Here is a 23,268-nt window from a genome sequence, read left to right as displayed (position 1 = left end):
TAGCTATCAGATTTATTTTGGTTTCTATTCCTCACTGATGTGGACTCCTGGATTTGTACTCTTTGTAATGGTTTATTATTCATTAATTATTTTAGTGCTTAAACCATCCCAGGTTTGGCAAGTCAGAGCCTCTTCAAGCTAGCTCTGAGTCTTTCTGACATGCTAACATAATTTTTTAAGTGCTCACTTACTTTTTGGTACAAAAATGTATTTAAAGATCTTTTTCCTTTTAAAAAACCTTTTTAAAGATTTTAGGGAAATATGTTGTATTTGTTTGCCAGGGTTGTGAAAGAGAAGCTTTTCTGTGCTTCTCTCCTAGCTTCCATTGGCTTGCTGGCAATCTTTGGCATTCTTTGTCTTTTCCTGAATCACCTTGATCTTTGCCTTCAGCTTCACATGTTCTCTCTCTCTCTGTCTCTCTCTGTCTCTCTCTGTCTCTGTGTGTGTGTGTGTGTGTGTGTGTGTGTGTGTGTGTTACCAGATTCCCTTTGCAAGGACACTAGTCATATTACATTAGGGGCTCATCCTACTCCAGTATGATCTCGTCTTAATTTAATTAATTCTATTTACAATGACTTTGTTTTCACAAAGGTCACATTCTGAAGTACAGGGGGGTAGGTGGTAAGGAGATCAACGTATGAATTTGTAGTGGACACAATTCAACCCCATAACATTTTCATACATATAAAAATTTTGAAACCAAGTTGCACAGTCTGAGTAATAACACAGTGAAGACCCATCTTGCTACTATGTAGTTTAAGAAATAGAACATTGCAAGTACCTTCAGGGCCCCTTATGTGCCTTACAGCCACTGTTTTTCCCTTCACTGTGTGGTTTGAAATGAGACTAAATGTGGTACACATCTTGGTATCTAGTCATGCAGGTTCTCACATCCTTGCTTCTTTGTTAGAAGTATGGGTTATGATCCACTGGTGATACACAGGTAGATTACTGAATTTTAAAATGATCACCAATAGTTCTACTCTGATTATGCCAAAATTGATTATAAAACTAAAATCATTTGTCTAATTTGCTTTTGGTAGTTGGAGGTATCTTTGTAAAATTCAATTTGGAGCCATCTGGGTGGCTCAGTCAGTTAAACATCTGACCTTTAATTTTGTCTCAGGTCATGCTCTCCCGGTTGTGGTATTGAGTCCCACATCAGCCTCCACACTGGACATGGAGGCTGCTTAGGATTCTCTTTCTCCCTCTTCCTCTGTTCCTCCCCTGCTTGTGCATGTGTCCTCTGTCCCCGAATAAATAAGCATTTTAAAATGTAAAATTCCATTTTAAAATAATTATATGGAATATTTCCAAGATTTCAATGGCAAATCCATAAAATAGGGTATATTCAGGGAAGTCTAGCTTTTATCCCAGTCTGTTCCACACTGTTCTGCATCCCCCACCCACCCACTCCCCCCCCCCCCCAGCAAGACTTTACCTTTCCATTTTTTTCCTAAATAAAAGCAATGTGTATATCTTAAAAATCTCCCTTTCTTACTTTCACGGCAGCATACTATATACAATTTAGTCCACCTTCCTTTTTTCACTTAACAATATATTCGGGAGATAACTTCAGGGAGGTCTGAAGATTTTCATCATTCGTTTTTACGGTTGGAAAATATACTCCACTTAGTAGATGCACCATAGTTTTTTCAACCAGTTACCTAAGGATGGACATTTGAGTTAGTTCCAGTCATTGCTATTATAAATTGTGCTGCACTGAAGGGCATTGTGAGTAAATCTTCTAAAATTTATGTCAGTATATGTTTAGAGTTGAGTCATGTCACTCATATTGTTGGTTTATAAAAGGATAAGTAAGTATATAATTTGGCTAAATGTTGCTGAATTCTCCCCCACAAGGGGGTGCGTACCATTTTGTCATCCAGCTAGTAATGAGTGAGAGAGTCCATTTCTCCATAGCTTCCTGAAAGAATATGCTGTCAAACACTTAGACTTTTGCCATTCGGACAGTTGCAAAATATTATCTGTGTAGTTTTAATTTGTGTCAAAAATTGAAAACTATTCATTTAAAATTTCCTAGTTATCTCATGATCCCGTATGACTTCCTATCAATTCACATGCTTTGTGCATTTGTCAAATTCCATGAGTGTATTTGATCACTGTATAAATCATTCACATCTCATATACATTAATTTTAATTTAATTCCCCTATTTATACCATAAAAGTTTCATTTCTTCCGGCGGGGGGGGGGGAAGCAAATGTTTTCTATTATGCTTTCTTTCAGACCACGAATCTAGGTGTAAACCAAGGAATTATCTCTGAAGGAGGAAGTTTATGAAATAGAATCACCCCAATAGTTTATATTGGAAAGTCTTACAAAACATGAACTTGAGTGTTCCTGTTATAGAAATGACTGGGAATGAAAAGAAAAACTGATGAAAAACAAGGATCTTGTGAGAAAATTTTTAAACAAGTTATTTTCAACTATGAAAATGTATACACTTTCAGTCAGCACCTATCTCTTACTCCATATCAAAAAACTTATATTGAAGACAAAGCCTGGGAATGCAAGAACTATGAGAAAGGTTTTGTATGTGACTTCCAACTAACTACACATCAGAGAATTGATACTGGTAAGAAATTCAGGAACCATAATGAATATGGGAAGGCCATTAGTAGGGGTTCAAAACATTTTCAGCATCAGATCATGTTTATTAATGAAAACTGTGAGCGTAAGGAATGTGGTAGAGTCTTAGACCGTGTCCACCAGAGCATTTATCCTGAGGAGAAAATCTATGAGGGTAAAGAATGTGGAAAAGCCTTTCAATATTTCTATCACATCAGAGAGTTTACACATGTGAGGAACCCTGTCTAGCTAAGGAAAGTGGGATTTTTTTTTTTAATCATTCCTCAGACCTTATTTATCATCAGATACTTCTTGCCAATGAGAAAACTTATCAATGTATGTTATATGGAAAAGCCTTTAGTAGCAAACCAGCCATTACTCTGCATCAGAGAATTCACGCTGGTAGAAACCATATATATGTAAGAAGTGTGGAAAAGCCTTTCATAGCACTTCAATACTTATAGAACATCAGAGAGTTCACACTGGTGAGAAACCTTATATATGTAAAGAATGTGGCAAAGCCTTTCATTATTCCTTGGATCTTAAAAGACATCAGAGAATCCAGACTGGTGAAAAACCCTGTGAATGTAAGGAATGTAGCAAGGCCTTTAAGAGTGCATCGTATTTTTTTATACAGCATAGAATTTGTAGTGGTGAGAAACCCTATGAATGTAAAAATTGTGCTAAGACATTTGGAAGTAGCTCAACCCTTAATCGACATAAGAGAGTTCATACTGGTGAAAAACCCTATATATGTAAAGACTGTGGAAAGACCTTTTGTAGCAGTTCAAAATTTACAGAACATCAGAGAATTCACACAGGTGAGAAGCGCTATGTTTGTATGGCATGTGGAGAGACCTTTTGTAACAGTTCTATACTTACAGAACATCAGAGAATTCACACTGGTGAAAAACCATATGTCTGTAAAGAATGTGGAAAGGCCTTTTATCACTTTCAGACCTTCATCAACATTGGGGAATTTATATGGTTGAGAAACCCTATGAGTGTAAGGAATGTGGGAAAACCTTTAGTAGTAGCTCTGCCATTATCTGGCATCAGAGGATTCATACTGGTGAGAAACCCTTTGAATGTAAGGAATGTAGAAAGGCCTTTTATCATTCTTCAGACGTTTCTCAACATCAGAGAATTCACAAGGGTGAGAAACTTTATGAACGCAAAGAATATGGGAAGGTTTTTGTACGTAGTTTAAATCTCAATCAACGTAGAAAAGGTCATGCTGGTAAGAAGCTCTGAAAATAATTTGTGGGAAAGGCATTCACTTAATTTGAGTTAGGACTTCATGCTGATTAGATCCTGTAATTAATATGAGGAGCCCTTTATTTGGTATTGACAGCTGAAATTGCCCAAGGATATAGTAAATATTAGAAGACCATCAATAGTTCACTTCTTACTTAATATCAGGAATTTATAAATTTGAATGAAAAAAATGAAAACTTTGGTGCATGTCAACCTTAAATGTCAGAGAATTTATTACAGAATAATCCTAGAATTTTATTTTACTTTTCCTACAATAATTCTAGGTATTTTTTGGTCTTATGTATATTTGCTGATTATTAAAATTGTTAATTGTGCTTACAGTTCTGGGCTGACTTATTTTTCTCCAAGATTTTGAACCCATCACTACTTATTCTTTCCAGTTGCTTTTCCTGCTGTTTTGGCAGTACAGTCTTATTTATATAAGCTTTAAAATATATATATATATATATATATATATATATATATATATATATATGCTTAAGTTTCAGGGCAATGATTTATCATTCATTTGCATATGTTTATATATGTGTATGTATATACATACTTATATATCTGTAATTATACCTGTACCTTCTTTTCTTCATTATTTTTATATATTTTAATACAAATAGAACTGTACTGCCTTTTTTTTTTTTTTCAACGTTTATTTATTTTTGGGACAGAGAGAGACAGAGCATGAACGGGGGAGGGGCAGAGAGAGAGGGAGACACAGAATCGGAAACAGGCTCCAGGCTCTGAGCCATCAGCCCAGAGCCTGACGCGGGGCTCGAACTCACGGACCGCGAGATCGTGACCTGGCTGAAGTCGGACGCTTAACCGACTGCGCCACCCAGGCGCCCCTGTACTGCCTTTTTGAAGAGTTACTTTTTTTTTTGAAGTGTTACTTTTAATATTAACATTTTATTGTAATTTTTTCAGAAAATTTCAAAGAGCGCAAAAGAAACTATTATAATAACCACTCTCAAAATTTTCAAAGCAAATTCTTTCAGAAAATTTTAAAAGAAACTCCTTTTCACAAATTGCCTTTCCTGTGGTAGAGCATAGCATGAACAGTTTTCCAAGTCAGTAAATAGTATATCATTATCCTTATTTGAATAGAGCTAATGTTTATCTGTGTGGCTCTACTATTATTTTACTAGTCTATTGATAAAATGTTTGCCTTCTAAATTTTGTCTTTATAAACAATGCTCCTTTCAACATCCTGTTTGCATTTCGTATACTTGCCTGCTTTATTTTTTATTTCTGAAACAATCTGTGAATGTCTTATACTTAAAAAATTTTAAATATTACAGATAAGCTAAACTCCCCTTTGACTATTTCCCTTCCTCTAGTTTCTCCCCTAAAGTTACCACTGTTGGCAGTTTCATTTGAGAGCCTTTTTAAAAACATTTTTTAAGTGTTTTGTTTATTTTTGAGAGAGAGAGAAAGAGAGAGAGAGAGAGAGAGAGAGAGAGAGAGAGAGAGATACAGAGTGTGAGCAGGGAAAGGCAGAGAGAGGGAGACACAGAATCTGAAGCAGGCTCCAGGCTCTGAGCTGCCAGCACAGAGCCCAATGCAGGGCTCAAATCCATGAACCACGAGATCATGACCTGAGCTGAAGTGAGATGCTCAACTGACTGAGCTATGCACATGCCCCTCAAGAGACTTTTTAAAAATTTTTTTAATGTTTATTCATTTTTGAGAGGCAGAGAGAGACAGAGTATGAGCAGGGAAGGGGCAGAGAGAGGGAGACACAGAATCCAAGGCAAGCTCCAGGCTCTGAGCCATCAGCACAGAGCCCTATGCGGGGCTCGAACTTACAAACTGCAAGATCATGACCTGAGCTGAAGTTGGTCACTCAACGGACTGAGCCACCCAGGCACCCCTCAAGAGCCTTTTTAATGCAACTCCACACACACATTATATATATATTGCTTTCAATCGTATATGTTTTGCTTCAAGTATGGCAAAATTGAGGTGACTAACATAACTGTCATTGGTATGTTATGAGTAAATGAGTTATGAATGCATGAATATAACTAGTGAATTGTTTAGTAAATGTTAGTCACTATTATCTTCATCTATTTTATTTATGGAATGGTGTTGAGCTGTGGGGGATAAGCTTAGGGATCCCCCGGGCTTACACCAATGGGTTAGCAAGGCATAAAGAAATACAAAGTCATAAGATGCTCACACCTGAGTTCGGGTAAACCAGATTGGCACCCCAAGAATATGGGATACAAAGGCACCCTGAGAATAGGGAGGCACAAAGGTGCCAGAAATAGGTGCAAACGCACCCTAAAATAGAAAGGGGGTGCAGAACCCCCAAAATAGAGAGGGAGAGGCAAAGGCCTAAAATAGGAATGGTGCAAAGGGGCCCAATACATAGGTATGTAAAATAAACAAGATCAAATATATTCAGGGTGAAAGCACCCCCAATTTAGTACTATAGCAGAAAAGCTGCTTTCATGGGAGAATAGGGCCAGGTTAGGTAAATTGGTGAACTGAACTATGGACCACTGCGCTGCAGGCAAAGCAGCCCAGAGCAGAGATGGTTAACAAAAGAAAAGGTGTCTTGTTAACCCTGAGGCTATTTCTCCTATCTGTCTCATCCCCCGTAGGCTGGCAAAGATAAACAGGCATGGCACCTCCTGTCTGCCGTTAACAACCATCTACCCATCTGCCTGGCGCCAGGATTTTGTTTTATACTGACCCAAACCCCAAACATGGTATATCTTCAAAACCTCCCTTTCCCCCTCACAGCCTCAAGTTAATGTTTACAGTTTGTCTCTTTGTACACGCCCATCACCTTTGTAGGCCTTCTGATCTGAATAAATATGGGTCATGGACCCTTATTCAGGGCTCTCGTCTTTTCCTGGACATTAGCCATGTCTCGCTTTAATCCTGCATCTGCTCTTTTGCTGGCCAAAAAAGAACTTTAGACTTAAGAGTCTTCGACACTGAACCATAATGTACACTTTACTCACTAAGACACTCCATATTGGGAAGAAAAAAACAAAATCAAATAAAGATGTTAAGATGTAGTAAGCTCTTCCTGCAGAATTCAATCTTTATGCTGATCATGACATTCATATCAGAGAGAAAGTGTATATAAATGGGTATGGGGTGGTTGAGATCACAACTGTCACGGCATAATGAGAAGAGGTTTATTACCAAATGTATAATACAGAACACATTATCTGACTGATAAGAGAACACATAGGGTAGCTACCTATCTGAATACTGACTTGATTCTTATCGACATCACCCTTTTGTTAAGGATAAAATCAACACAAGTTACAATTGCTCTAGGAATAAATAATAGTGGGTATTCTGTATAGAAAATGTTGCTTGACAAAAGAACATGGAAGAAAGTTTACATTGATGCATGTACTAGAATACTAGAAACTTTTATAATCTATATTTTTAATAAACTATGAAAAAACACAGAAATAGCTAAAGACAATGGAATGCATTTGTGAAAATAATTGAAATAGAGTACAGGTTTCCCCTGCTATTCAAAAGTACAGTGTTCCCCTACCCCCAAAACTCCTGGAATCACAGTAACTTATGTTCCAACGTCCAAAAGGGCTTCAAATATTTGGCAACCTTGGTCACTGTCAAGTTCCCAACATACTTTGACTAGTGCATGTGGCCTTGGGTCGCTCTTCAGGAAGAACGGACCTTTGCCTTTACTCCAGTCCTATTTGTCCTTATAAGGTTTGGAAAGAGGCAATATTGAAAGCATTGGATCAACACCAATACATACAACACACACCTCTGCAAGGGGACATAAATCTTCTTGCTGCTCCTCTTGTTTGTCCACAATAAATGCTAAAGTTGATTGGGTATCTTTGACTGTTATGGAAGGTATACAAATGTACACATCAGGGGAATTCAAAGGAAAACAGCCATACATCCACCAGAAAGTTTAAAAAGGAAAAGGCATACAATATTAAGTATGTTAAAAGGCAGAACAATTAGAACTACAAGACAGAGCTGGTGGAATTCCAATTGGGAAACCACCTGGGAACACCATTTGGCAATGTGTTTAGTTTTACTAAAGCTAAACATATATGTAACCTATGACCTAGCAACTCTCCTCCTAAAAATATATGTAACCAAGATGACACATATACACAGCAAAAGACTACAAACAAGAATGTTTATGGAGCACTATTCTTAGTAGCCCCAAGCTGAAAACAAGCCAAATACCATCAACAATGAGAATGAACTAACTTTATTGATTAAACTCACAAACAATAATTGGCAGAAAGAAGTCAGACCAAAGGGGGAAAAGAGTGTGCACACAATATGATAACATTTATGTAAGCTTCAAAATCAGGCACAACTAATCTACATTGTAAGTTAGATGATGGAGACTTTACAGGAGGCAGGTAGGGGACTTCTGGGGTGCTAGTTATACGGTCTGAGAAATCTCTGAAAACTTACCCAGCTGATTTGGGCAGTTTTTTATGCTACATTCAAAAACTGTACTTTAAACATTCAACATTTTTTTTTTTTAACCGTAAAATACAGTCTCGGGCACAGCAGCATAATCACACCCGAGGTCATAAACTGAAGCCAACGCACGCACACCAGCACTAAAGCATCACTCTCCCTCTACTTCCCCACAAGCCTGACTGCCATTAGGGCCCAAGTATTCCTCATGTTTAGCCTCTACAGACTCCGCTCTATCGTGTCCTCCAACCGCGGGTCTTCCAAACTCTGCGGAGTCACCTCCCGCAGCAAGGCTCAATCTGCGGCTGAGGGTTCAAGACTGTCCCATCAGCTCTCCGGGGGGGAGTGGGGGTGGGGGGATTTTAGGCCACACTACAAGTCCCAGAAGTCCTCGGGGCGGAAATAAACTTCCGGCGTTTAGCCGGAAGCAACGGGGATTGCGATTGCGAGTGACCCCGGTGGGAAACTGGGACTGTCAGGTTGCGTGGTTCGTCGGTAGTGAGCGGAGGAGCAGCAGGTTGTCGTTAGGAGCCCGGGGAGGATTAGTCGGGTTGTCCGCTCTTTGGGGTCTGTCGTGTTCTGGACTACACTTTCCAGAGGCCTCCGGGTGTAACGTCACTTCCTTCTAAGGTGGTCAGCTCCGTAGTGCTGGAGCGAGTGGAACAGCGCGGCGACCGAGGCCGTTGGTTTCTTCCGGGACTGGGGGACGTGAGCCTGACGCTGGGGAAGCTGAAGGTGAGGCGTGTCAGAGCCCGGCGTCGGAGACCGGCGTGTGTGGAGCCCTAGGCCTTCACACGTCAGTGTATGTGTGTGAATGTGTGACGTAATGTGCCTGTGAGACTGCATGGTTATGTGTGACCACTTGAAGGAGTGTTGATTGTGTCTCCAGCTGTGAGCGTACTTGTGCGAAGCTGTGAGATTGACTCCTTCTTTAATTATGTCGTTGCTTTTTTATGTGTCTATTCCCTCTCAGCTGTGCCTAGCCGGGAGCCGACTGCGGGCAGGCATGGATAGAGATATGCTCACACTGAGGCTATTTGGAGGTTCGACAGTTTCTGGAAGCTTGTGGTTGTGGGGTCTCTGTGGCTTGCTGCATTGCGGAAATCCAAGCTGGGCTACCAGCTGGAAAGGCCAATACAAGAGATGAGTTTTGATTGAAAAGCAATATGAGCTTTATTCAGGAGGCGGGTCAGCTAGCTGGGTAGGCCAAGTCTTGTCCAAAGGCCAGCTCTCTGGTTTTTCCCTGGCCCGGACATTTTTATTTAGTTTTGTGTTTTTTGTTTGTTTGTTTGTTTGTTTGTTTGTTTGTTTTCTTGTTTATCTTTGGCCCAGAGATTTTTTTTAAAAAATTTAATGTTTATTTTTGCGAGAGAGAGACACACACACACAGAGTGTGAATGGGGGAGGGGCAGAGAGAGAGGGAGACAGGAACCCGAAGCAGGCTCCAGGCTCTGAGCTGTCAGCACAGAGTCCCACAGGGGGCTTGAACCCACAAACTGCGAGATCATGACTTGAGCTGAAGTCGGACACTTAACCAACTGAGCCACCCAGGCACCCCCGGCCCAGAGAATTTTAAAGGGGTTTAATCAGTTAAGGGAGTGCAGTGGTCTGTGACATTTCTGGATTATGTGTAGACTAGTTGATGCTAGCTGTAGAGTTATCTCAGTGCTTGGAGGTTGTGCAAGAAGTTCTGGTTCTTTGGTACTCTGAGTTTGGGCGGGTTGTGCAAGAAAGTCTTGTTCCTTGGTACCTGGGGGTTGTGCAAGAGTACTCTGTTCTTTCTGAAAAGGAGGGCAAGGTCTACAGATGCACAGAGGGAGGTCAGTAAAGTCATTTGTGTGACCTTAAACGAGAAAAACATTTTGCTAAAAGATTGCTGGGCTAATCAGAAAGCTAAGAGAGCTTCAAACAGGCTTGCCTCTGTGGCCTGGGAACATTCTGGTCCTTTATTCCTGAAGGTCAGTGGTCTGCATATCTCAAAGGAAGCAAATTAGTTCTGTCACAGATCAGGGGCCTTGAGTCAGCAAGCAAGGAGTGTGTTAACTTGAAGGAAGTTAACTCTTAAGACCAGCTAGAGTCAGCCATTAACAGCTGCTCCCTCTCCTTGTAGCCATGGGGGCCCAAGTTCCCTGGAAATGTCCCTGCCTGATTTGGGAACTTAGAAAGATGAGTCCCAGATTAAAGATTCCAGATAAATTTATCTTTTAAGTCACAAACCTGATCTCAGATTGAGACTTTAAGAACCAGAAATAGTCCCAGGTTGGGGCGGGGGGAAGGCTGAGAAAAAAGCCAGGGTTGTAAGATTCCAATCACTTCCCTCAGGAAATCACCTGGGGAGACCTGTGGGAATTCTCGACCTTCCCTCTGTGGTACTCTCTGACTCTGGTTCTCAGTCTCTTTCTAACCTTCCTTTGAATGTTTACTTCTGAGTAAATGGAGGGAGTGGAAGTAGTTGCTTGCTTCTAACAAGTCAGTCTGGGCTCAAAGAAAGGCTTGGTGTCCTCAAATGTCCACCAACAGATGAATGGATAAAGAAGATGTGGTATATATATAAGGGAATATTACTCAGCCATAAAAAAGAATGAACTCTTGCCATTTGCAACGACGTGGATGGAGCTAGAATGTAACATGCTAAGCAAAATAAGTCAGTCAGAGAAAGACAAATAACATATGATTTTACTCATATGTGGAATTTAAGGAACAAAACAGATGAACATATGGGAGGGGGGAGAGAGAGAGGGAAACAAACCATAAGATACTTAAACAAAATTTTTTTTTTTAATTTTTTTTTTCAACGTTTATTTATTTTTTGGGGGACAGAGAGAGACAGAGCATGAACGGGGGAGGGGCAGAGAGAGAAGGAGACACAGAATCGGAAACAGGCTCCAGGCTCTGAGCCATCAGCCCAGAGCCTGATGCGGGGCTCGAACTCACGGACTGCGAGATCGTGACCTGGCTGAAGTCGGACGCTTAACCGACTGCGCCACCCAGGCGCCCCTAAACAAAATTTTTTTGATGTTAATTATTTTGAGGAGACACAGGGAGAGACACAGTGTGAGTGGGGGAGGGACAGAGAGAGGGAGACACAGAATTCGAAGCAGGCTCCAGGCTCTGAGCTGTCAACACAGAGCCTGACATGGGACCCGAACACATGGGACCCGAACCCAGGAGATGTGAGACCATGACCTGAGCCAAAGTTGGCCGCTCAACTGACTGAGCCACCCAAGCGCCCCAACCATAAGAGACTCTTAAAGATAGAGAACAAACTGAGGATTGATGGAGGGAAGTTGGGGGGGGGGGAAGGACTAGATGGGTGATGGGTATTTAGGAGGGCTCTTATTATGATGAGCACTGGGTGTTATATGCAAGTGATAAATCACTGAATTCTACTCCTGAAACCAGTATTGCACTGTTAACTAACTAGAAATTAAATAAAAATTGGAAAAAACAAAGAAAGAAAGAAAGACTTGGTGTCTCAAGATTCTTTATTCCTTACCAATTAATGGCTTTGTCTTAACTTTGTAAGTTAACTTACACGGGTCACCAGAGACTAAAGGAAGAGCCACTATTGGACAACTGAGAGTTTTATCCAAGGTAAATCATTCTTTCGTCTCTGAAGTGTTTTCTGTTTTTTCATGGTGTGGGAATTTTTGCTTTTTTTCTTTTGAAACTCCATAAAAGGGATCCTTTTAGTGTTCTGGTCTTTAGGCCTGGCTATTCCATAGAATAATGGGGCCAGAAGGAATGGACCCAAAGAAGTTATTCCACTCCATTTTGCTCCTTTTGATCTAAGGTACATTTATTCACCTGATAAATATTTCAATTCCATTTTTATACTTAGTCTTTTTCTAAGATTTTTTAAGGACTAGAACACATCTCTGAGTAAAATTCAAAAGCCTTGATTTTGAGTATTTAGTTTTCAATTTTCTTGTTTTTTTATTTATTTATTTTATTTTTTTTTCAACGTTTATTTATTTTTGGGACAGAGAGAGACAAAGCATGAACGGGGGAGGGGCAGAGAGAGAGGGAGACACAGAATCAGAAGCAGGCTCCAGGCTCTGAGCCATCAGCCCAGAGCCTGACGCGGGGCTCGAACTCACGGACCGGGAGATCGTGACCTGCCTGAAGTCAGACGCTTAACCGACTGCGCCACCCAGGCGCCCCTCTTGTTTTTTTTTATGTATGTGTGTTTTTAAAGTAAGCTCCACGCCCAGTGTAGTGCCTGAACTCACGACCCTGAAATTAAGAATCGTGTGCTCCACCACTGACCCAGCCAGGTGCCCCTCAATTTTATTTTTTATTGTTTAAGTATTTAAAAGGTTCAGAAGAGTATACAGTGAATTCTTCCTTCCAGCCTTGCCTCTAGTCTCATACTTTTCCTATTTCAGAGGCAGCCAGCGTGACTAGTTTCTTGAGTACTGACTGCCAAAGGAATTCTCTGTACTTTCAGATGGCTATCAGTCTTTCACTATTATAAACAATGGTGGGATAACTTTCCTTGAATATATAACATTTAGCTTATCAATGAGTTTATTGGTAGAATGAATGCTAATTTCTTGGATAACTTTTATGTGGACTTTAAATTTTAATAGTTTTTGCTATCTTTTCCCTCATAAAGGCTATATTGTCACTTTTCTAACCAGTATTTTCTGATTTTGTGTTTCAGTCAAGGTATTTTGCTGGTTGTTGGAAAGTTTAAGGAAATTATTAATATGCTGTTGTAGAGTTTTTCAAACTATGGGGTTGTTAACCTGATTTTTGTGTGTGGTAAAATCAATTTGCTAAGTCCTGACCAGTATTTTCTTTAACTTTTCATTGTGAAAAATTCAAACATGTACAAAAATAGATTAAATAGCAATGAACCGGGGCACCTGAGTGGCTCAGTCGGTTAAGCGTTCGACTTCAACTCAGGTCACGATCTCGCGGTCTGTGAGTTCGAGCCCCGCGTCGCGCTCTGGGCTGATGGCTCGGAGCCTAGAGCCTGCTTCAGATTCTGTGTCTCCCTCTCTCTCTCTGCCCCTCCCTTGTTCATGCTCTGTCTCTCTCTGTCTCAAAAATAAACGTTAAGGGGCGCCTGGGTGGCGCAGTCGGTTAAGCGTCCGACTTCAGCCAGGTCACGATCTCGCGGTCTGGGAGTTCGAGCCCCGCGTCGGGCTCTGGGCTGATGGCTCAGAGCCTGGAGCCTGTTTCCGATCCTGTGTCTCCCTCTCTCTCTGCCCCTCCCCCGTTCATGCTCTGTCTCTCTCTGTCCCAAAAATAAATAAACGTTGAAAAAAAAAATTAAAAAAAAAATAATAAACGTTAAAAAAAATTAAAAAAAAAATAGGGGCGCCTGGGTGGCGCAGTCGGTTAAGCGTCCGACTTCAGCCAGGTCACGATCTCACGGTCCGTGAGTTCGAGCCCCGCGTCAGGCTCTGGGCTGATGGCTCAGAGCCTGGAGCCTGTTTCCGATTCTGTGTCTCCCTCTCTCTCTGCCCCTCCCCCGTTCATGCTCTGTCTCTCTCTGTCCCAAAAATAAAATAAACGTTGAAAAAAAAAAAATTAAAAAAAAATAGCAATGAACCTCTATGTACCACTTTGCTAGGCTTCAGTAGTGATTGACTCATGACCAATTGTCTTTAATCTACCCACCTAGGATTATTTTGAAGTATTTTGAAGTACATACCAGAAGTATCATTCTATTCATAAATGTGTGTATAAATAATAGTCTTTTATTTATTTAAAAAATTGTTTTAATGTTTATTTATTTTTGAGAGAGACAGAGCATGAGTGGTAGAGGGCAGAGAGAGAGAGGGAGACACAGAATCAGAAGCAGACTCCATGCTCTGAACTGTCAGCACAGAGTTTGATATGGGGTTCGAACCCATGAACCATGAGATCATGACCTGAGCCAAAGTCGGATGGTTAACTGATTGAGCCATCCAGGTGCCCCATAAATGATAGCCTTTTAAAAATATAATCAAATACCATTATCCTCACTGAAAAAATAATAATATTTCCTTAATATCAGATATCCATTTAGAGTTTAGATTTCCCCACAGGGCAGATAACTTTGTTTTTAAGATTTCTTTGAATCTGGGCCCAAATAGGATCCATGTGTTGTGATGATTCATAAGTCTTTTAATAAAGTCTTTTTTAAAATCTTTAGTTTCTCATTCTTTCTTTGTCTCTTTCCTTGCAATGAATTTTTTGAAGAAACTGGGTGATTGTCCAGTAAAATTTCCCACAATTTGTCATCATTAACGTGTTTTTATGTATTTCTTAGAAGTTGTATCTAGAGGCTCGATCAAGAAGTTGTATCTAGAGGCTTCCTTCCACCCTCTTCCCCACCTCTTTGGCAAAATGATTCACTGATGCTAATGTATATTTCCACGAAGAGGCACATAATGTCTGCCTTTTTTGTGATATTTTCTATTATTATTTCGTTAGAGATTGCTAAATAGTTATAGTCTAATTCATTAATTGTATCTTCTTTCTTTAACTGGAATAATTATAGAAAGTGCAAATTTTCCATATCAACTTCTTGGTTATCTTGAGGTACAGATTGCTCAAGGGAGGCAGGACAGATTTTTTTTTTCTCATAACTTAACCAGTTTTCAAAATGAGGAAATAATGAACGATAATGAAATGATGTTTTGCTAGCATTCTCTTCTGGGGACCACTGATTTTCTTTTTTACCATTATTATAAAGGTATGGATTTTGATACACTTAAATGTTTCAATCTATTGTCATTTTATTTATGTATACTTAAATTCATATTGTGTCATATTTGACCATTTGGAGCCTATTCAGATTGGCTCATGGGTCTTTTTGACTTGATCTTAGTAGGCTTTGATAGCTTTCTTGCTTTTTGGTAGATCTTCTCTGTCAGGAGTTGACAAACTTTCTGCTAAGGACCATATAGTTAGTTTCTTAGGTTTATGGGTCATACTTTCTCAGTTGCAACCACTCAACTTTGTTGTAGAGTGAAAGCAGCCATATATAATACATAAACAAATGGACATGGCTGAGTTCCAATGAAACTTTATTTCCAAAAACAGACAATGGGTATATCAAATAGGAGCAGAATTTAAAAGGTGAGGGGCACCCAGGTGACTCACTCAGTTACGTGTCTTTTTTTTTTTTTAAGTTTATTTATTTTGAGAGAGACAGAGACAGCATGAGTAGGGGAGGGGCAGAGAGGGGGGTGGAGGGAGGGAGAAAGAGAATCCCAAGCAGGCTCCGTGCCATCAGCGCACAGCCCAAATGTAGGGCTCAAACTCATGAAACCGCGAGATCATGACCTGAGCAGAAACTGAGGGTCGGATGCTTAGCCGATTGAGCCACCCAGGCGCCCCAACTGTCTGACTCTTGATTTCAGCTCCGGTCATGATCTCATGGTTCATGAGTTCAAGCCCTGCATCAGGCTGTGCATTGTAAGTACACTGTCAGTGCAGAACCTGCTTGGGATTCTTTCCCTCTCCCTCTGCCCCTCCCCTGCTGATGCTTTCTCTCTTTCTCTCTCAAAATAAACAAACTTAAAAAATTTAAAAAAAAAAGAATTTAAAGGGTGAAATTTTGTATCTAGTTTAGTGAATGCTGATAGAGATGATTAAATTGTTACAAAGAACAGGTACCAGCTGCAGTTTTTAAGCAAACACCTCCCACATACACACCTTCTGAACACACACTTAATGGAAATCAAATTCCCTGTAACACCCATGAAAGAGAAATGCTATTACTCTGTTTCTAAGAAGCAATTGTCAGATTTCTGGTAATGTTTCAAATCAGAACCTCACCTTTTATGAAAAGGCCTCTTATAAACTCGATAGTGTGTTTAGGGGGAAAAATGGATACATGGAATTTATTGGAGTTAAATTTGAGAGAAAAGGAAAAGTAGAAGACTCATATTAATATGTGTTATTTTATTGTTATGCATTTCTACCCTTTGTTTGTGAGGTTACTGGCTGAATAATGCCCCAAATAGGACTTGTCTCATGGCAGGGATCCAAAGTGATTGAGTTGTATTGAATTATATTTAATTGAAATAAATTGCAAACAAAACCAGAAATCAAGCAGTGGGCTGATTTGGCCAACACGCCATTATTACCCTCTTCTAGGCTCTTGTACGTTTCCTAACTCAGGCCTCCTTCATATTAATGGGAAATGGTATTTTAAGACGATATTCTAGGTGCTAGGATATTCATTGCTACTGGGTTGATCATTGTTTCTATGGCTTTACAAAGCTAATATATACGTATCTTTTAAAAGATTAAAAAATAGGGGCGCCTGGGTGGCTCAGTGGCAACCACTCAGTCATTTGAGTGTCTGACTGTCGATTTCGGCTTAGGTCATGATCTCACCATTGTGAGATGGAGCTCCACATCCGGCTCCCGCTGAGCATGGAGCCTGCTTGGGATTCTTTGTCTTCCCCCCCCCCCAACCCCCCCCCTTGCTTGTGGGCTCATTCTCTCTCTCTCAAAAATAAATAAACACTAAAAAAAGAGAAAAGATTAAAAAATAAACTGTCACAATCCCAAGGAGCCTAGAGATATGATGAGTTAATGTAATGTGGTATCTTGGATGGGATCATGAAACAGAAAAAGGACAATTCTTTATTCCTTGCTTTATAAAGTGTGGAAAAAATATTCTGATTCTTTATTCCCCACTTTATAAAGAACACTCAATAATAATAGTGATTTGATTACTGAAACCAATTTTCTATTTTTGGTGTTTTTTTGTTTATTTTAATCTTTTTGTTTTTTTAGGGTATATTCTAGTAGGAATATGGAATCAAATTAGTGTGTTCTAGAGTCATTTGGAATAGTGCCTCTTGAGAGGCTATGCCACAAATTGGAATCACATTTGTTTGTTTCACTTTTTAATTTTTAGAGATTGCTCTTTTAAAATTTAATTTTGTCTTTTAAAATTTAATTTAATTTTTAAAAATTTAAAATTTTAATTTTGTCCTATAATTATATAAAGTACTTGGTCCCAAAGTCAAATATGCAAAAGAAGGTTTAATTTGATCTCTTCCTCCATTGTTGTACTTTCTACCTATAAGTAGTCACTTTCTTCTGTGTTGCAGTTTATTCCATCTTTTAAAATATACTATAAGGAAGCACATGAGTGTATATGTATTATAGGTATTTGTATTTATCTATACCAAAAGCAACAAAACAAAAAGTAGATAAAGGGACTTCATCAAAATTAAAAACTTTTGTGCTTCAAAGAACATCATCAAGAAAGTCAAAGACAGCCCACACACAATATGGGCCAAAGTCTTACAAATCATTTTTCTGATGAGGGACTTATGTCCAGCAGATAGATATATTACAATCTAAAAATAAAAAGTTAAACAACCCAATTAAAAATCGCCAAAGTATCTGGGTAGGCATTTCTTCGAAGATAAACAAATTACTATTAAGCGTGTGACAAGATCCTCAACATCATTAGCCATCAGGAAAATACAAATCAAAACCACAATGCAATATCACTCACACCGACTAGAATGGCTCAAATAGAAAAGACAGATAATAACAAGTGTTAAGAAGGATGTGAAGAAATTAGAACCCTCATATACAACTGGTGAGAATATAATATTTAAATATAAAGAGAATATAAAATGGTGTAGCTGCTTTGGAAAATAGTCTGGAGGAGTGATGACTAACAATTGCAGGGATAAGGAAAGTATTCTAAAATTGATTATGGTAATGGATTCTGTGACTATACTAAAAACCATTGATTCGTACACTTAATAATGTGAATTGTATGGTGTGTGGATTAAATCTCAACAGAATTGTTTTAAAATGTATGACCATAAATAAAAATCAGGAAAAATGAGTAATGTCCCTACTTCTATTCAACATTTACTTTAGATTGTAGGCACTTCACCAAGCCTGGGGGGAAAAATAAAAAGTGTAACCGTTGAAAAGCAACCAAAAATTGATTAGCAGATAATGATTGTCTATAGGGATACAAAAAAATGTGGAAGTATTCTAAAAATTATTAAGAAATGAAAAATCAACAAGATATATAAATAAAAAACCAAGTTCAACAGCATTTATCTTTTTTTTTTTTAATTTTTTTTTCAAACGTTTTTTATTTATTTTTGGGACAGAGAGAGACAGAGCATGAACGGGGGAGGGGCAGAGAGAGAGGGAGACACAGAATCGGAAACAGGCTCCAGGCTCCGAGCCATCAGCCCAGAGCCTGACGCGGGGCTCGAACTCCCGGACCGCGAGATCGTGACCTGGCTGAAGTCGGATGCTTAACCGACTGCGCCACCCAGGCGCCCCAGCATTTATCTTTTTGAAATGTTGCTAGCTTATCTTTGAAAGGAATTACTAGGAGTGGGGTCACTGGTAAAATGCTTCTATAATTTCCTAGTTATTGCTAAATTCCTTCCTTTGAAACTGTACATTTACTCAATCAACATTTTACTACTGGTTTTCTCAGGGATCTTCCAGAAGAATATACTGGCAAACTTTTGGGTATTTTCCATTGATATTGGTCTCATTGTAATTTTAATTAACATTTTTGTTATAGTGAGCAAAGTTGAGCATCTCTTTATATACTTAGTGTATTTGCATTTGTTTTTCTTTGAACTGTCATTTCTGTTGTCCATTTTTCTATAGGAGTATTATTCTTTTTCTGCTTTTTTTTTTTTTAATTTTTTTTTTAATGTTTATTTATTTTTGAGACAGAGACAGAGAATGAACGGGGGAGGGTCAGAGAGAGGGAGACACAGAATCTGAAACAGGCTCCAGGCTCTGAGCCATCAGCCCAGAGCCCGACGCGGGGCTCGAACTCACGGACCGCAAGATCGTGACCTGAGCTGAAGTCGGCCGCTTAACCGACTGAGCCACCCAGGCGCCCCTCTTTTTCTGCTTTTAAAGCCATCTTATATCTTATTTATGTTAGCCCTTTCTCTGTAATATAAGTTCCAAATGTCTTTTCCTAGGTTGTCACTTATCTTTTCTTTTACTAACGGTGTTTTCCCAATTAAAATCAATTTTTTTTGTGTGGTTAAATATCCATCTTTCCTTTAATATCTATAGATTTGGCTCATGGCTAGATAAGTTTCTCTAACTCCTGAATTTTAGAAAAATTCAGGCATTGTTTCCTCTTACGTGATTTAAATTTTTACATTTTCACAAGGGCCTCCATCTGGAACTTAATCTGATATATTCTGAGGAGTAGTCCAATTTTTTCATTTTTCATTTTACTTCATCATCACCTTTTTATTTTATTTTTATTTTTTTATTTATTTCTTTTTGAGAGAGAGCCTGTGTGCAGGCAAGGGAGGGGCAGAAGGAGAGGGAGAGAGAATCTTAAGCAGGCTGCATACCCAGTGTGGAGTCCAACACAGGGCTTGATTTCATGACTGTGAGATCATGACCTAAGCCAAAATCAAGAGTTGGACACTTAACTGACTGAGCCATCCAGGCATCCCCTTCATCACCTTTTTAAAGGTCCATATATTTCTCACTGATTAAAGATTCCACCTTTATCAAATATGAAATTTCCAAATATTTGGGTCAGTTTTTTAGATCTCACAATTTTCACTGGATTTTCTCTCTATAATTTTGAAATAATTGAAAGGAATTAGGAGAGCTTCTGAAGATTCCCATAGGATACCTAAATTTGTATCTTCCCACATACCCTTTAAAAGCAGTATGAATCAACAAGGAAAACAATTAAAACTGCATGTAACAGTCTGTGCCTACAGCCTTATTCAGAGCTAGAGGTTACTATAAACTTCAGTTTCTATGTAAGTGGAGGAAATACATTCCTCAAACAGGCAGATCCAATTCTGATGTCCATCCTAGACTGAAGAGTTAGGGAGAGAAAAGTGAGGGAAACATTGCAGTGCTGGCAGTGTTGGAAAATGGATAACTTAATCCCATGAAGATAGAGGTCCACCTTGAGTGGGAAAATACAACATGACTCACAGCCTGTTAGACCAGAGCATTGCCTTTTGGTTGAAAGGAAGATTCTTTTTTTTTTTTTTTTTTAATTATTTTTGAGAGAGAGAGAGGCGGGGGGGTGGGAGGGTGGAGACAGAGGATACAAAGCAGGCTCTGTGCTGACACCAGTGAGCCTTGTGTGGGGCTCAAACTCACAAACCTTGAGATCATGACCTGAGCCAAAGTGGGACACAACCAACTGAGCCACTCAGGCGCCCTGAAAGGAAGATTCTTGAAAATGGTGAGTTGGAAGTTGGCAGTCGTAGGAAATGCCCACTCCTGGAGGGGAGGCATGCCTTCAAGGATGATAGTGAAAGGAAAAACGGAATCAAGTGTCAGAAACTAAATGCCCTTGAACTGGGAATTCTATTAAGTTTCCCCAAATCTCACATCCTTCTTTAATGATACCTGTTTATGCTGTTATTACTAAGAACATTGCAGATCACAGTATCAAAGAAGAAAATGCTCTCAGGGCGTCTGGGTGGCTCGGTTGAGCATCCAATTCTTGATTTCAGCTCAGGTCATGATCCTAGGGTCGTGGGATTGAGCCCCATGTCAGGCTCTGCACTGAGCGTGGAGCTGGCTTGGGATTCTCTCTCCCTCTCTCTCTCCCGTGTTCACACACACACACACACACACACACACACTCTCTCTCTCTCTCTTTCTCTCTCTCTCAAATAAAAAAAGAAAAAAAAAAAAAAAGAAAATGCCCTTGAATTGGGAATTCTATTAAGTTACCCCAAATCTCACATCCTTCTTTAATGATACCTGTTTATGTAAAAACTACAACCTTAAGCAAGTTGGGTTGGTTATATTAATATCAGACAAAATAGACTTTAACACAAATCTAATACTTGAAAAAATTAACAGAAAATGGTAGGAAATGTATGTGTGTATGTATATATACACACACATATATATATGGACATACACATATATGCAAAGTTACTAAAAGAAAACAGAAGTGAGAATTAAACCATTTTAGCTAATACTGTATACAAAACTAAACATGAAAACAGAGGAAAAGTGTAACAGGGTTCTGGTGTGAGTTAATTCATTAAATAAGCTTTGACAATGTGAAACAACATCTAAATCAGAAATTCAAAACTTCATAAAACACATGGAACAGAAAACCAGCAAGAGTAAAACAAGAATTGAGTGAATGACTAATGATATTGAGGCAAAAGCCAAAAACAGCCTTGATACTAAGACTATATTGTAATGTATCAAGGCTAGATTTTACATTTGAATGAAAAAATATTCAAAGAAATAATGGTCAAAGAACTTTCAAATGTGATGAAAAACACTAATCTAGCCATCCAGTAAGTTAAATGAGTACCAGGTAGGATAAATGTAGAAATGTATACCCAGAGACATCATAATCAAAATGTTGACAGCCCAAAATAGATAATCTTGAAAGTAATAAGAGAAAATTAACTCATCATGTACAATGGAACCACAATAAGATTAACAGCCAACTTCTCATCAGAAATAATAGAAGCTAAAAAGCAGTGTGACAATGTATTTAAAGTGCAGAAAACAGAAACCAAAAAACAACCAAAATCCTGTATTCAGCAAAGCTATCTTTCAAATTTGAAAGTAAAGACTTTCCCCCAAACTGGAATGAAGTTAGTAATAATCTAAGTCGCTTCTAATAAGATGGATATTGTAATGATTGCCTAAGAGCAATCATTAGAAAAGCACTTTAAAATATATAGCTTTAAGTCATTTAAAGAATTAAGCTGATAAACTAACATACATCCACTTCAGACAAAAGAGGGTAAAAAATGAGAAACTAAGGAACATAGTCATGAGATCTAAAGAAAACTAATAACAAAATGGCAGATGCTGTTCATCCATATCAATATTAATATTAAATGTGAAAGGCTTAAGCAATCCAATCTGCCAAAAGACAGAATTTTTGGACTGCATTTTAAAAATTAGAAATAAGATCCAGCTATATGCTGCCTACAGGAGATTCGCTTTAGATTCAAAGACACAAATAGGTTGAAAAGGATGAGAGAGAAAAGAATGTAAATTACAACCTTAAGCAAGTAGGATTGGCTATATTAATATCAGATAAAATAGACTTTAACACAAATGCTGGTATTAGATAAAAAGGAGCATATTATCATGATAAAAAGACAATATCAAGAAGATACAACACCTAGTAACAGAACTGCAAAACACATGAAACAAAAATGGACATATTTAATGGAAAACAGATAACAGCAAGAATAGTTGGGGACTTCATAAGTCTACTTTCAATAATTGATAGAAGACTAGGCAAAAAATAAGGATATAGAGAACTTGAACAACATTCTAAACTGTCTAAAGCTAACAGACATCTATAGAACATTTCACCTAAAACTACAGAATACACATTTTTGTTATATGTACATGAGACATTCTTCAGGATAGACCATATGCTAGCCATAAAATAAGTCTCAAATGATTTAAAAGAATTGAAGTCATAAAATTATGTTTTCTGACCACGTGGAATTAAATTAGAAATTAACAATGGAACAAAATTTGAAAAATTCACAAATATATTAACATTAAACAACATTCTCATAAATGACAAATGAATCAATGGAGAAATCACAACAGAAATTAGAAAATATTTTGATATGAATGAAAATGAAAACATGACATATCAAAATTGGGATGCAGCTAAAAGCATTGTTTACAGGGAAATTTATAGCTACAAATTCCCATATTATAAAAAGAGAGAGTCTCAAACAATAATTTAAATTTCTACCTCAGGCTAGAAAAAGAAGAGCAGATTAAACCGGAAGCAAGGAGAAGGAAGGAAATACTGAAGATTGGAATTGAAGATAAATAATCTAGGGGATAGAGACACAGTAGAGAAAAATCTACAAGACCAAAACTTGGTTGTTTAAAAAGATCAACTAGATGGACAACCTTTTGCTTAACTTACAAAGAGAGAAGACTCAAATTGCTAACATCAGGAATGAAAGGGCAGATTTCAAAACCAATCTAACCAAAA

The 23,268-nt window shown here is 38.6% G+C and overlaps 2 protein-coding genes across 3 annotated transcripts in view; both read left to right on the top strand.

The window, feature by feature from the left end:
• The first annotated feature begins 2,304 nt into the window (after positions 1-2,304).
• On the top strand, positions 2,305-3,969 carry LOC122495005 (zinc finger protein 420-like). Its single transcript, XM_043600683.1, is given in 4 exon segments — positions 2,305-2,787; positions 2,790-2,993; positions 2,996-3,535; positions 3,538-3,969. Coding segments are annotated over 4 exon segments (1,455 nt in total). The 5' UTR covers positions 2,305-2,384; the 3' UTR covers positions 3,846-3,969.
• Positions 3,970-8,742: 4,773 nt separating this feature from the next.
• Positions 8,743-23,268, top strand: part of LOC122494983 (zinc finger protein 420-like) — a 58,962-nt gene continuing 44,436 nt past the window's right edge. Inside the window, exon 1 of one of the 2 annotated variants that reach the window (XM_043600611.1) lies at positions 8,743-9,044. The gene's annotated coding sequence lies outside the window, so the exon portion shown is untranslated. The remainder of the gene's footprint in view (positions 9,045-23,268) is intronic. The other variant, XM_043600612.1, reaches the window with a different exon arrangement.

The sequence above is a fragment of the Prionailurus bengalensis genome, chromosome E2 (genome assembly GCF_016509475.1).
Source record: "Prionailurus bengalensis isolate Pbe53 chromosome E2, Fcat_Pben_1.1_paternal_pri, whole genome shotgun sequence".
Classification (NCBI taxonomy): Eukaryota; Metazoa; Chordata; class Mammalia; order Carnivora; family Felidae; genus Prionailurus; species Prionailurus bengalensis.
The sequence above is the reverse complement of the archived record's forward strand: the minus strand, read 5'-3'. Positions and strand labels throughout refer to the sequence as shown.